General features: G+C 39.5%; 1 protein-coding gene across 1 annotated transcript in view; it reads left to right on the top strand.

Moving 5' to 3' along the window:
- FLI1 (Fli-1 proto-oncogene, ETS transcription factor) overlaps positions 1-10,360 on the top strand; it is a 64,896-nt gene extending 54,536 nt beyond the window's left edge. Inside the window, exons 6-9 of the mRNA XM_063311556.1 lie at positions 6,979-7,044; positions 7,905-7,967; positions 9,088-9,135; positions 9,491-10,360. Of these exons, the coding sequence (XP_063167626.1) occupies positions 6,979-7,044; positions 7,905-7,967; positions 9,088-9,135; positions 9,491-10,020 (707 nt within the window). The 3' untranslated portion in view covers positions 10,021-10,360. The remainder of the gene's footprint in view (positions 1-6,978; positions 7,045-7,904; positions 7,968-9,087; positions 9,136-9,490) is intronic.
- The last annotated feature ends 2,057 nt before the right edge of the window (positions 10,361-12,417 follow it).

Genomic DNA, 12,417 nt, shown 5'->3' with positions numbered 1-12,417 from the left:
TTCCCCAACCATAACCTTGTGCTTTTGCAAATAGTGTCCTACAACATTATCTTCCACTGATGTGAAAGAAGATGAAGCCTCTACTGAAGATGATGTTATAGATTAGTGAAGAGTGGTTCTGTTCTCATTTCTAACTGGTACCAACAAATATATGGAAGGAGTAATGAATATTCCCATTTTATAGAAGGCTGTAAATAACGGCTGGCTTAAGACCATGCAGGAATGCTAATGAGTTTCAACCACAGTTCAGTTGAACAGCCCATCCAACTCCTTTTTCAAGTTTCATTTTCCAAAGCAGAAAATGGAAATTAAATGCCTTTGCATTTAGTTTGGGTAGACTCACTTCTGTTTGTTCATCTGGAAGAAACCAATACACTCCAATAATACGTTGTGCATTCAAAATGTCGGCCATCCTACCAGGAAGAATTTCTGCTGGTTAAAGAACTTACATCTCCTTACCTGTGAACTGTTCCCATGATGCTAATACACGTCTTAGTTTTCTTTGAATAACAATATAGCCTGCATCTCTTTTATAATATTTTTGCAAGGAAAAAAAAATCTCACACAAATAGAGTTTTTTTTTCCCCTCTCCCATTTTGCTTGTTTTTATTATGATTCTGCAGTCCAAAATGGGAGTTTATGATTCCAGGAGAGACAGTAGCTTGCTCTTATGGATTCTTTAAAAAATGTTTTCCTTTGAAATTCCGGACTTAATGTTGTGTCTGCTTTCCTGCTGACCCTCTTCAGAGGTGGCCGTATGTTTTTTCACCCCCCCCCCAAAAAAGAGGAAAAATTTTAAAAAAGAAAAAAAAAAAGAAAGCCTCTGTTATAACAAAGATTCCTTGTCTCTGAGCTGCAGCAGGCAGGAAACCTGTACTCACAAGGGGATGACAGCAGGCCAGTGTTGTCCTAGCACCAGGCTCCAGTTCTCTGAATTGAACCTGACAGCTCGTCTGGGCCACTTTCTAAGTAACCATTATGTTTCCTTTTCCCTTAGCAAAATAAGTGGGCCTCCCCCCACCTCTGTGTTACTGCACATGTGCAGGGTTGTGAGCTGCCTTGCTTGCATGATTGCTCCTTCAAAAAGGTCTCAGAGCAGGCTGGGCAGTTTCCATAAAACCATAGCAAATGTGTTTCCGGATGGCTGATTTCTACTCCATCATAGCATACCAGTGAATATACTTTTCTCTGGGTTGCATTACAGCTGTGCATACAGCTCCGAGGCTCTTTTGCAGGATTCTGTTCCTACCATACATTGGTCACACTTTGCAGGCCTAAAGGTGATAGCCAGCAGCAGTTAATGGGCCAGTTTTTGAACTAGGGGCATATTTGGATTATTGTCATCTGGTGAGGGATGCACTCGCTAAAAGTTTTCTGTGGTGGACTCGGCCCATTACAAAATGCCTACATACTAGAAGGCTAATAAACCCCACCAGCCAGGATGCTCCCTACCCTCCCAGAGGGGCTCCAAAGCTTTCTTGCAAATCAATGAATCTATGGAATTTAGTCTGTAGCCTGTCGCTTTCCTGGATTCCTGGATGAGTTGCCTTTGGGTCGATTTCTGTCAGCCTAGCGTATCTCAGCATTGGAGAAGTGGGAGATACTATTAATAATAATTAAAGTTACTTAAAGGTTTTTGGAGGAAGGGGTGGATAGAAGGAATCTCTGTAATTATGCCACCTTCTTTTTTCTCTCCCTCTCATGTTTCTCCCCGCTCCTTGGGCATTGACTCAAAAGGAAGTCAGAGCCCCATAGATGATAGGACCATAGGAAATGGTCTCCTATTGAGTCCAGTCATTAGCCAATATTGTCAGCAGTTCTTTATGATTTCTAACTCTACCTGGAAATTGAATATGAGACTTTCACATGCAAAGCAGTTTTGTTTCTGCCCCATAGTCCCTGCTTTTAGTCTTGTATAATCCAGACCAGTGTTTCTCAACCTTGGCAACTTGAAGAGGTGTGGACTTCAACTCCCAGAATTCCTCAGCCAGCTTTGTACCTCTTCAAGTTGTCAAGGCTGAGAAACACTGGTCCAGACTATTACGCTATGATACAGGCCAAAAAAAAACAACAACTAAGAATATTCATGGAGCTAATAAAGTCAAGTACACTATCTTACCCATAGTCTGTACATCAACTCACAAAAGCATATGCCATGGATATTGTCTGTAGCATATTATCAAAGAACTAAAGATTTACAGAATAGTTTTTTTTTCCTTTCTGGCATGTCTTTAGATTTAATTTTGAAATTTAACCCTGTGAATATGTCCACTGTTTTCTGTTAATGTTACTCAATTCAAAAGTTACATATGCAGATCAGAGGTTATAATAAATAAGTCACCTGGCAATATTTCTCCTTAAAAACCAAGATGGACAATTGGCATAATGGAGTCCTTTGGTCCAGTTTCAAACCCCATTTCAAGAGATCAGTTTAAGTCTTCAGCTTCTTGAAGAGAAGGAAAACAGATATCAGAGAGAAAATGAGCATCCATATTCATTTTAAGTGCTGGCCAACAACAGCTTACTTCCTTCACATGAACCAGGCTCAACATTGAGATTATTTGTGTAGGATTTTTAGAAGATAAGAAAGTAGTGTGATAAGCAAGGCCTTCTCAGTTGCAACTCTCTACTTCTGGTATCTCTCCCCAAAGACCCTTACCAAGTATGTTCTCTAATGTCCTCACAATGCCAAGGAAAAGCTATTCTTTCTTTTTCTGGGCCATGTTGAAAGGTTTTAACCACTTCATCGTTACACTTTTTTAGCTTTTAGCTTCATCCTTGTTGTGTAATAGCCATAGGCTATCATTGTTAGAAGCTGTAATGTCATTATGTCATCACACCACTGACATGTATTATGTCAATTTGAGTTCACATTTTTTGCACAATAACATCCTTTGGCTGCCCTATGGATGCTCACATTGATACCAGTTTAACTTACTGTTTTTCAAGTGATCAGCCCTTGAAACCGACAGTTGGCTTTGTTGTGTGCTAAATAACATTGGAGAAAAGGGAGAGGAAGTTGTGGGATGGATAGAAGATGGCAGAACCCAAATGAAAAATATGAATTTAGAAAAAGTGATAGCAGTTTTTCATTCTCTCTTTCCCCTTCCATCTCTCTCCCTCTTCCTCTCTCTCTCCTACCTTTTCTGTTGGAAATGCAAATACTGTGGGGCAATTTGTGATACAGGAACATACTGTTTTCTTAGCACATCCTCAACTCACCTTCTCTATTACTTCTTATGGCCTACTCAATAGCATTCGATTTGCTGTGTTGGACCAGCCTCAAGGGGACCATACAGGAAAATGTTGGTCTCATCTTATTCATCCACAACAAGCTAACCTAAAATGTGCTTGGCTTGGCTTGTGGTTCAGTATGAAAGGCAAACACAGACACTGTCACACTGCTATGGAAAAGTGACATGGGGGGTGGAATTGTCAGGCCATTTAGATCACATAAAGGGCTAGGATTTGATCCACAAACGTCCTACAAGAAACACCGATGAAAATACTGCTGATATGTCTGTCCCCCCTCCCATTTATGAGGCTTAAAAATTTGCAAATTGCAGAAATCTTTTTATGAAAGAATTCATAGCATTGTAAAGGTTACCACTATCATTTTTCCTGATCTGTAAGAAAGTCTGCACTCATTCAAAAACAGTTGGAGAGGTAAACCAGGATGCTGTGAAATGACAGTTCTTGCAAGCTTTTGGGGATTTACGGTATATTGCGGCCTTTTATTTGGAGTTTAAAGCACAATTATCACAGAAGCTGCCAGAAAGATTCTAATTTCTGCTGAAGCAGACAGAATAATAGTAACCTACCTCCAAGGGCAAATCTTCTTTCCTTCTGACTTGTAGTATAGATCTCATAGCTTAAAGCACCATTTTGGAGTGGGTGGGGGGCAATTAAGGTGCCTGATAGCTTTGTCTCACTTCCTAGGTTAGACTAGGTTCTGAAGGCTCTCTTGGAACTGCTGAGGACCAGGTCATGAGCACAGCACTATTTTTTGCAAATAAAGCAACATAAATAAAAACCAAGCCTCTGGATGGATTCCTTGGCTCAAATTTTCTCATTGTGTTTCAAGTACATTGTGCAAGAGTTTGGATGGGAGGTTTTCAGTAGTACTGCTGTACACATTGCATTCATTTGCAGTGGAGGGGGAGATAGCAAGGAAGCAAATTCTTGGCTCATCTGAGCAACTATTGTTGATGTTTTGGAAAGACGCACCAGCAAAGCACATTTTCCAGATGTCCTTTATTTCAAATGCCTAATCCAAAGCACAACTCCATACAGCATGCCACCATCATCAGTCTGAAGTGTATTTAACCATAGTGTTATATCTTTCCAGTTCAGGGAATCCTCTTTAATTACATTTCATTTATATTTACATTTTATGTGTTATTTCTTGTTAACTCCTGGAGGAATATGAATGGTTATATTATATTCCATAGTTTCCATAAGGAAAAGATGGAATTCACAGCCATTGTGAATTCCAGTGGATTCACTCCCAGATGTTGTAACAGCCAACAGCTTAGATGGTTTTAAAAGGAGCTTCCATCTGTCAATGGCTACTAACCTTGATGGCTAATTGCTACCTCTGGAATCATAGGCAGCAGACCTTAAATGCTAGTCACTAGGGAGGGACAACGGAAGTGGGCAATAATGTATCTTTTCATGCTTGCGAACATCCTAAATGCATCTGGTTGGCCACTGTGTCTCACAAATGCTGGATTAGATGCGACCTTGCAAAGCTTGTGTGTGTGTCTGTCTGTCTGTATATGTCTCTCTGTCTGTCCATCATCTCTCTATCATCTATTTTTACATTATTACTAATAATATCAGCCAGTGTCTTGGTTTCGTTTCTATAATTTCATCTTTCAAATGTTCCACAACTTCCCAGATTTTACAAATGTATCATTTACATCTTTACAAGAACAACAATACCAATAATCCTCAACTCACTGTAGTAGAGATTTTATGTCTCTTCTTTAAATTCCAAGCAAAAGAAACATTTAACAAATAAAAATAAAAAAAAACTCAGCATGTGCATTGAGAAAATGAACTCATATGTTCTCCTTTTTTCTAGGCATTTCATCCAAGATTTCACTCTCTTATTTTGTTAGCCTTGAATAAAAAATCCATGGCACCATCTAACAAAAACAAGGGGAAGAAAAAAACAACAAGGATTTTTTTTCTCCACAGGGGCATTTCACAAATACCAGGGAATTCCAGGGAATTCACAAATATTCATGAATTTTCTGAAGATTTTCTGTCATTTTCCCGAAGGGCAGACAATAGAATCTTCTGGCTTTAATTCATTTGTGAGATTAAAATTACTTTCTTCCACATCCCCAAATGTTTTTGGGGGAGAATTAATTTTAAGCAGCGTATGCAATGTGTCTTTAAGCTGTCTGCTCATAGGAAATGTTGGCATCTTTAAAAAAAAAATGATTCTTACTGAGCAAACTGTTAGTTCACCCATTTCCTTCTTTGGATCTTATCTTTTGTAATACAGATAATACATTCTGGAATAGCTGTTGGTTTCAAATGAAGACACTTCAGAGTTGCTGTCTAGAGGATAAAATCTGTGTTTCCTTAATGGGCAGATTCTGGGTTTTTTTTAAAAAAAATATTCAATTGTTAGGTTGGAGATACTCAAAAACCATCAGGTCTCATGTAGCATCAGGAGGTAAGCACATCCTTCCCTCAATAGAGGCGGAGGCCTCAGACACAACCTGTCCCCCATTTTTCATGCTGCCCTTTCATTAGTCCCCAGGAAGATTAAGACCACTTCACAAGTTTACTAGGAAGGCCACTCTTAACGATCCACTTGGGGATGAACAAGGGATTTAGGAGTAAGACATCCCAAAGACAATCCACACCTCCATGGCACAATTAACAAGCCATTCAGATGTAGGGACATATATGGGGTCCCCTTACCAACCTTTGTCCAGACTGAAGAAGCTGCTGGGACAAGCAGCGAAACATTTCAACCAAAAAGAAAGAAATCCAGTTGCCATGACTCAACCTACAGACAATTCCACCTGGATGACTGAGAATCTTCATCGACATAACAGGAGGAGAACCTTGATGGATCAGACCGCATGTCAACCTGGACCATTGTTCTGTCCCAAAAGACCAACTATACACTCCTAAGAAAGGCGTGGTTGACCTTGCAGGCCTTTAGAAAAGCAGTCAAGATCTGACTCTTTCCCCAGGCCTTTGAGTCAGGTTGGATGGAGTTCCAATCAGATGAGTTGCAGTATATTCGAATCTGGTTGCTATTTTACTGTTTTAGTTGATTTTTAAGCACCATGTTGTACTCTTTATGTTGCATTTGTTGTGGGTGGTTTTTCTTGTATGTTGCCCAGAGTCATGCTGTTTGAATTGGGTGGCGGTATATAATATGAATAAATAAAGACTTTAAGACAGGTCATGGGGACAATGGCTGCCTTGTACTGATGTTGCTAGCAACAACTGCTGGGACACATTATTATTATTATTTTTTGAAAGTTCTATCATTGTGAACTTGGTGTTGTCTCCATGATTTTGAAAAGTTTTGTAACAGCTGGGATATCTACCATCCACTTTGTGGCCTGGAATAGGAGCAGCCACGCCTATTGCTTATTTCGAAATGTGTTATGCTCCTGCTTCATCAGCCTATTCATTATCATCAACTGTCAGTACTTTATGTCACATTTGCACTAGATTCCCAGATCTATCGTGAATATTAAAGTTACCTGAGATGTTGGCCACCTCTCATTCTATATGACTGCCTTCCCCAGTCTGATGCCCTCCTTCACCAAATTCCAGAATTCCAGTCACCAAAGGTGTTTGAATTAGATTTTCTATATATTTTCTAACAAAAATGTAGCATTTGGCCTGCAGGTTATTCTCAATTATTGTTAAGCATCAAATGTTGTGGTCTGCAGTTAACCATCACCTTTCTTATCTTTTGTTGCTTTTGATTACACTTAGACAACTCCTACGATGCTGTTCGAAGATCAGGATGGGGTAATAATATGAATTCCAGCCACAACAAAAGTGAGTCACTCTGATACACCTTTTGCCTTGGATAGGCTGACAATTGGTTTTCAAGAGAAGTTGTGTTTCGAAATTTAAAGTGTTACGATGTTGGTATCAATGATTGTGTTCTCACACTACTCCCCACACTGATTTAATCCTCTATACCAGTGTTTCTCTACCTCAGCAACTTTAAGATGTGTGGACTTCAACTCCCAGAATTCTCCAGCCAGCATGGAATTCTGGGAGTTGAAGTCCACACATCTTAAAGCTGCCGAGGCTAAGAAACACTGCTCTGTACTAAATGAAATGGCAATAGAGGTCCTGGTGGAGCTCTTTCCTTTGGCACCTCCATTTTTGTGATGTTTTGTGCCTTGTCTTATGGATAGAAAGATTCAGCAGAGATCCATAAAGAGAGCCCTGTGGTATCATTTTGTCATATTGGAAAGGGCTGGGGTCTTCTGTTGTAGTATCTCTCACCCCTTTCTCTGTATCAGGGGTCAGGGCTGTCTAGATGACCTTGAGAATTAGGGGCTTCAAGTATGACTTGAAGCTTGGAGGGGTTACAGTCCACTTTTTAATATTCTCACACACACACACACACACACACACACTTTTTGCTGCTGCAACTTGAACTTCGGAAAAACTCCAGTTTCATTTTCTGAGCCAATCCAAGGATAATGGGGTGGGTGGGTGTGTTGGAAAGTAGACCTTGTGGGAAAGGAGTAATAGTGAAGTGAACCTCACTAACATCTTCTAGCATGGAGGAATAAATATCAGTGGTCAGTGGGTGAATTTAAAGGACATAAATATTATTTTGGTGTCTACTCTGTCCTGTTTCTTCTTTTTCCTAACCTAACACTCCTTCTTTGCTTCTTTAGGTCCTCCTCTAGGAGGGACACAAAATGTAAGCAAAAACATAGAACAACAGCGACCTCAGCCAGGTAATAGTGCTGGAATCTACACAATTTTACTGGTTTTGGTGAAAACAGAATCACATTACTATGTGACCATTAATTGGAATAGAGTAGTTAGCAATTGTTTCTAGTGGAGTTCAGTTCAGTTCAGTTCAGTTCAAGTTTATTACAGTCATTGACCTCTGTTTTATAAAAATCTAAAATTATAAAATACCAAATTCTGGTGGTAGGTACCCAGAAGACCCAGACCAGTCTTTGAGTCTCCTGGAACAGAGCTATATCTATCTATCTGTCTATCATCTATCATCTATCTATCTCTATCTATCTCTGTCTGACTGTCTGTCTGTCTGTCTCTGTCTCTGTCTCTATCTCTATCTCCTTATCTCTATATCTTTCTATCCATCTATCATCTATCTCTGTCTGTCTGTCTCTATCTCTATCTCTATCTCTCTATCTCTCTCTGTCTCTCTATCTCTCTATCCAGCTGTCATCTATCTCTGTGTCTCTGTCTCAGACTCTGTCTATCTATCTATAGTTGTCTGTCTGTCTGTCTGTCTCCTGTGAATTTCTGAATTTTGGAGTATCCTCGTCAGTGAACGCTATTAGAGCTTCATGTCAATCCTGTTATATATAAAGGGAGACTGAGTGAACAAATAACACCAAAGTTTGGTGTTTGTTTCATTGATTTCATAAACAAAGTCATCTATGTGATGTGTCAGTTTGAAAAATAATCAGCTCCTTATGTTCAGTAGCTGGTTGCACTAGCTTTAGCTGCAAAAAGTACAACCAAACAATTCTTGAGAGTTATCATTCTCAGAAAGGGAGCAAATGCTCCTTAATAGATCTATAAAGCTCATCTAATTTGCTGAGTTTGAGCATCTTTAAAACTAACACAACTGTTCCACTGTTATAAGCACCATAGATCTCAATAAGAGGAGAGGTCTGAGTAGCAAATCCCACATTCCTAATGTAGAAAAGCCGAGATTCATTCCTCAGTACCTCTGTTCTGGTTGAGGAATAAGAGCACAAAGGCTGATATAGATAATGGGAGTAATGCCATATTTGGGCTAAAAATGCATTTATGGCTAGTCTGTCTCTGTGCTGTAGGTTCCCCAGCATCTAATCCTTTTTCCTTTTCTCAATTTAGATCCATATCAGATCTTAGGGCCCACCAGTAGCCGTTTAGCCAATCCAGGTAAGTCCACCTGAATCAAATTTAGCCCAACCCTTGAGCTAATGCACCTATCTCGTTTCCCGTACAAGGTCAATAAATGTAAAATAATTCCTGCAATAGATATGAAACTATCATGTTATCATTTAATAGAAGAAGAAGAAGCCGTGTATAAGCTATAGCAACAACCTAAACAAAACAGAAACTGAAAAGTGAGGATTGTTAAAATTCTTTTTTTAAAGTTTATTTCGTTTGAGGGAGCGGTGGGGCCACCACTGAAAAGGCTTTATCTCTAACACTCTGATGTACTTTTTTGACTGATCTGTGATCAGCAAGACAGGAATGTTTCAGTTCTTTGTCTCGATCTCTCCTCTCACAGGGAGTGGACAAATCCAACTGTGGCAGTTCCTACTTGAATTGCTGTCAGACAGTTCCAATGCCAGCTGTATCACGTGGGAAGGCACCAACGGGGAATTCAAGATGACAGACCCTGATGAGGTGGCCAGGCGCTGGGGAGAACGCAAAAGCAAACCCAACATGAATTATGACAAGCTGAGTCGAGCCCTCCGATATTACTATGACAAGAACATTATGACCAAAGTGCACGGCAAGAGGTATGCTTACAAATTTGACTTTCACGGCATTGCTCAAGCACTTCAGCCCCATCCAACCGAATCATCAATGTACAAATACCCTTCAGATCTCTCCTACATGCCTTCGTACCATGCGCACCAGCAGAAAATGAACTTCGTCCCTCCCCACCCTTCCTCTATGCCTGTCACTTCCTCTAGTTTCTTCGGCGCAGCATCACCATACTGGACTTCCCCTACTGGAAGTATTTATCCGAATCCCAATGTACCACGCCATGCTAATTCTCACATGCCCTCCCACCTAGGCAGTTACTACTAAATGCTTTTCATCTTTGGTGACCTTTCTCATTCTGATTGGATGTTTTCTTCCATTTCTGGAAATCTCTGGACTTTTTGATACAGTTGGGGAGAAAGCTCAGAAAAACTGGATATTAATATTGTTATTTTTATTATAATTTTTATTGGAATAAACATTTTATTTTTGTAAGTCTGCTTCTTCTGTCTCAAATGAGCAGATGAGCAGTGGGCCAGTATCATACCTTTTATCTTGGTTGAAAGCCTTTTCTCATTTATAGGACCAGTTTTACAGTTGTGCAGTGGTTATCACTCAAGATCTTAGGCAAAGCATTGTTGAGTCCAAAGCTTTTTGAAAAAAGAAAGATCAAGACCTCTGAATCCTAGAACATGAATGTTTGTTCCAAACTAATGGGAAATCAAGGTGGGTTTTTTTTTTTTCCAGTTTTGTGATGTGCTGAAGAAAATTCACATATTTTGAGGACCTGGTTTCCAGACACCAACTGGAATTTTAGCTTTAAGGCCAATGAAGGCTTGGGTTTTTTTTTTTTTACTCAACTGGAAAAAAAAAGAAAGAAAATGAAATATAAATAAATATGTATATTTTAAAGCAACTAAGGGCATTGAAAGGACTTTACAGGAATGTGCATTGTATTACATGGTTTTGTTAATAACTCTGGAAGCATGAGGCACCAGAAAAAAAAACCAGGAAGTTATAATGCATTGAGGACAGATATTCTTAGGAATGCAAAATGGAACTAATATAAAATGACAGCAACTCCACAAGCTTCAACAAAGTTTGGGGAATTGCAAATAAACATTACCGATTCACAAACGCTGTGCGTTTGTCAGACCGCTACCCAAGAGGTCAACAGAGTCAGAGGGCAACTTACTGTATAAATTATGCAGAGTTATGTTTTTAACCTATATCTCACAATATTGATGAAAACTAAAACGAGTTGACCTCGGTCACAAATGCAGTTGTGGTTTTTTTTTACTATCAAATCCATTTTTTTTTTTTAAATGTTCTTTGTACATCTTTTTAATCTGTACATTTGGGTTGCAGCTTTGTATTGTTATTTTTTTTTTTTTGCTAAAAAAATAAACTTAAAAAAAGAAATGCATGTAATGTGTCTGTTGGAAAACTAAGTACACCATTTGGAAACAGATCAATGGTTACACCCAGAAACTTGGAATGAACATACACTACAAACCTATCCTGGCTTTATTTTGGTTAACTGTCACAGGTATCTCCAAAGAAATCTGTTGACTGACCCTTGAGAAGAGGGATCAGAATTCTATTTTGAACCCTACCCAAGTTCCCCTTGCAGATTTACTGTTTTCAGATTTCCCTAGAAGAGAATAAATGCTTATTTGAACCATTTAGATCTGTAGTATAGTGATGTCCTCAATTACTCTGGATAATCAAAATATCATCTTAGCTCCCTTTGGAAATGAATCCAAAAATATGCAAAGAAGGAGAAGAGTTGAGTAGTGCAAAGGAACCAATGTTCTCTTTCTAAGCTATCAAAACTGAACAAAATGGTCCTCTCCACCTCCTGCTGCTCACATAGATTCCAAGACCCCAGAGTATAAATATTAACCATGCAAAAAAGTAGTTGTCATTTATAAGCTCCTTACCTGTTGCATCTCCTAGCTCATTCAAACTCACTTAGAAAAAAATGGCTTTCATACATTTTAGCAAGGAAATCTGGGCTTCTGGCATTTCTTAATGGGGAGGTTTAGTGGGCTGTTAAATTTTCTGGCAATGCATATGCCTGATGAAGATCCTTGGTTCAAATTCTGATCTCACATATTTAAAAAAAATGCCCAGGGAACAGCTACTGGCTGAAACCTCTCTCTGCTTGAGCTACTGGAGACTCACTGCCAGTAAGAATCAATCCTGGACAAATACCTGAGAATATCTTACATATCTAACGATGGATAAGTATGTCTACAATTAGGAGCCATCACATGTAGTGCACCATGGTAAGGGAGAATATAATGTTTTGAATGCGTACATTGCCAATTATGCAGGACAATGGATTAGGCCCAGTGGCTGAAGTCCAAGGAGGGCAGCCTGTTGATTTTGGCCAATTGCAGCATCTCCCCAAACCCTTCTGGAGTGGCTCAATCTTGCAGGATGATGATAGAGAAGAGGGCGAAGCTAAAATCTCATCCTTCTCACCACATTCCCAGTGTGGGGAAGAGGCTTTGACCTTATTCTCTTCCATTGTCCTTTTGATCAAGAGCTATCCCCAATGGCCTGGCTGACAAGCAAGGAAAAAGATGAGCAGGATTTAAGGGGCTTTGCAGGTCACCATACTGAGAAGGCAGTCCATGCACAGCCTAAGCAACAACTGCATTAGATGCATTATGGACTCTACAATGTTCTCAGAATCTTAATAATGTAGGGAAGTTT

The sequence above is a fragment of the Candoia aspera genome, chromosome 9 (assembly GCF_035149785.1).
Source record: "Candoia aspera isolate rCanAsp1 chromosome 9, rCanAsp1.hap2, whole genome shotgun sequence".
NCBI classification, from domain to species: domain Eukaryota; kingdom Metazoa; phylum Chordata; class Lepidosauria; order Squamata; family Boidae; genus Candoia; species Candoia aspera.
Note: the sequence above shows the minus strand (reverse complement) of the source record. Positions and strands in the feature narration are given on the sequence as shown.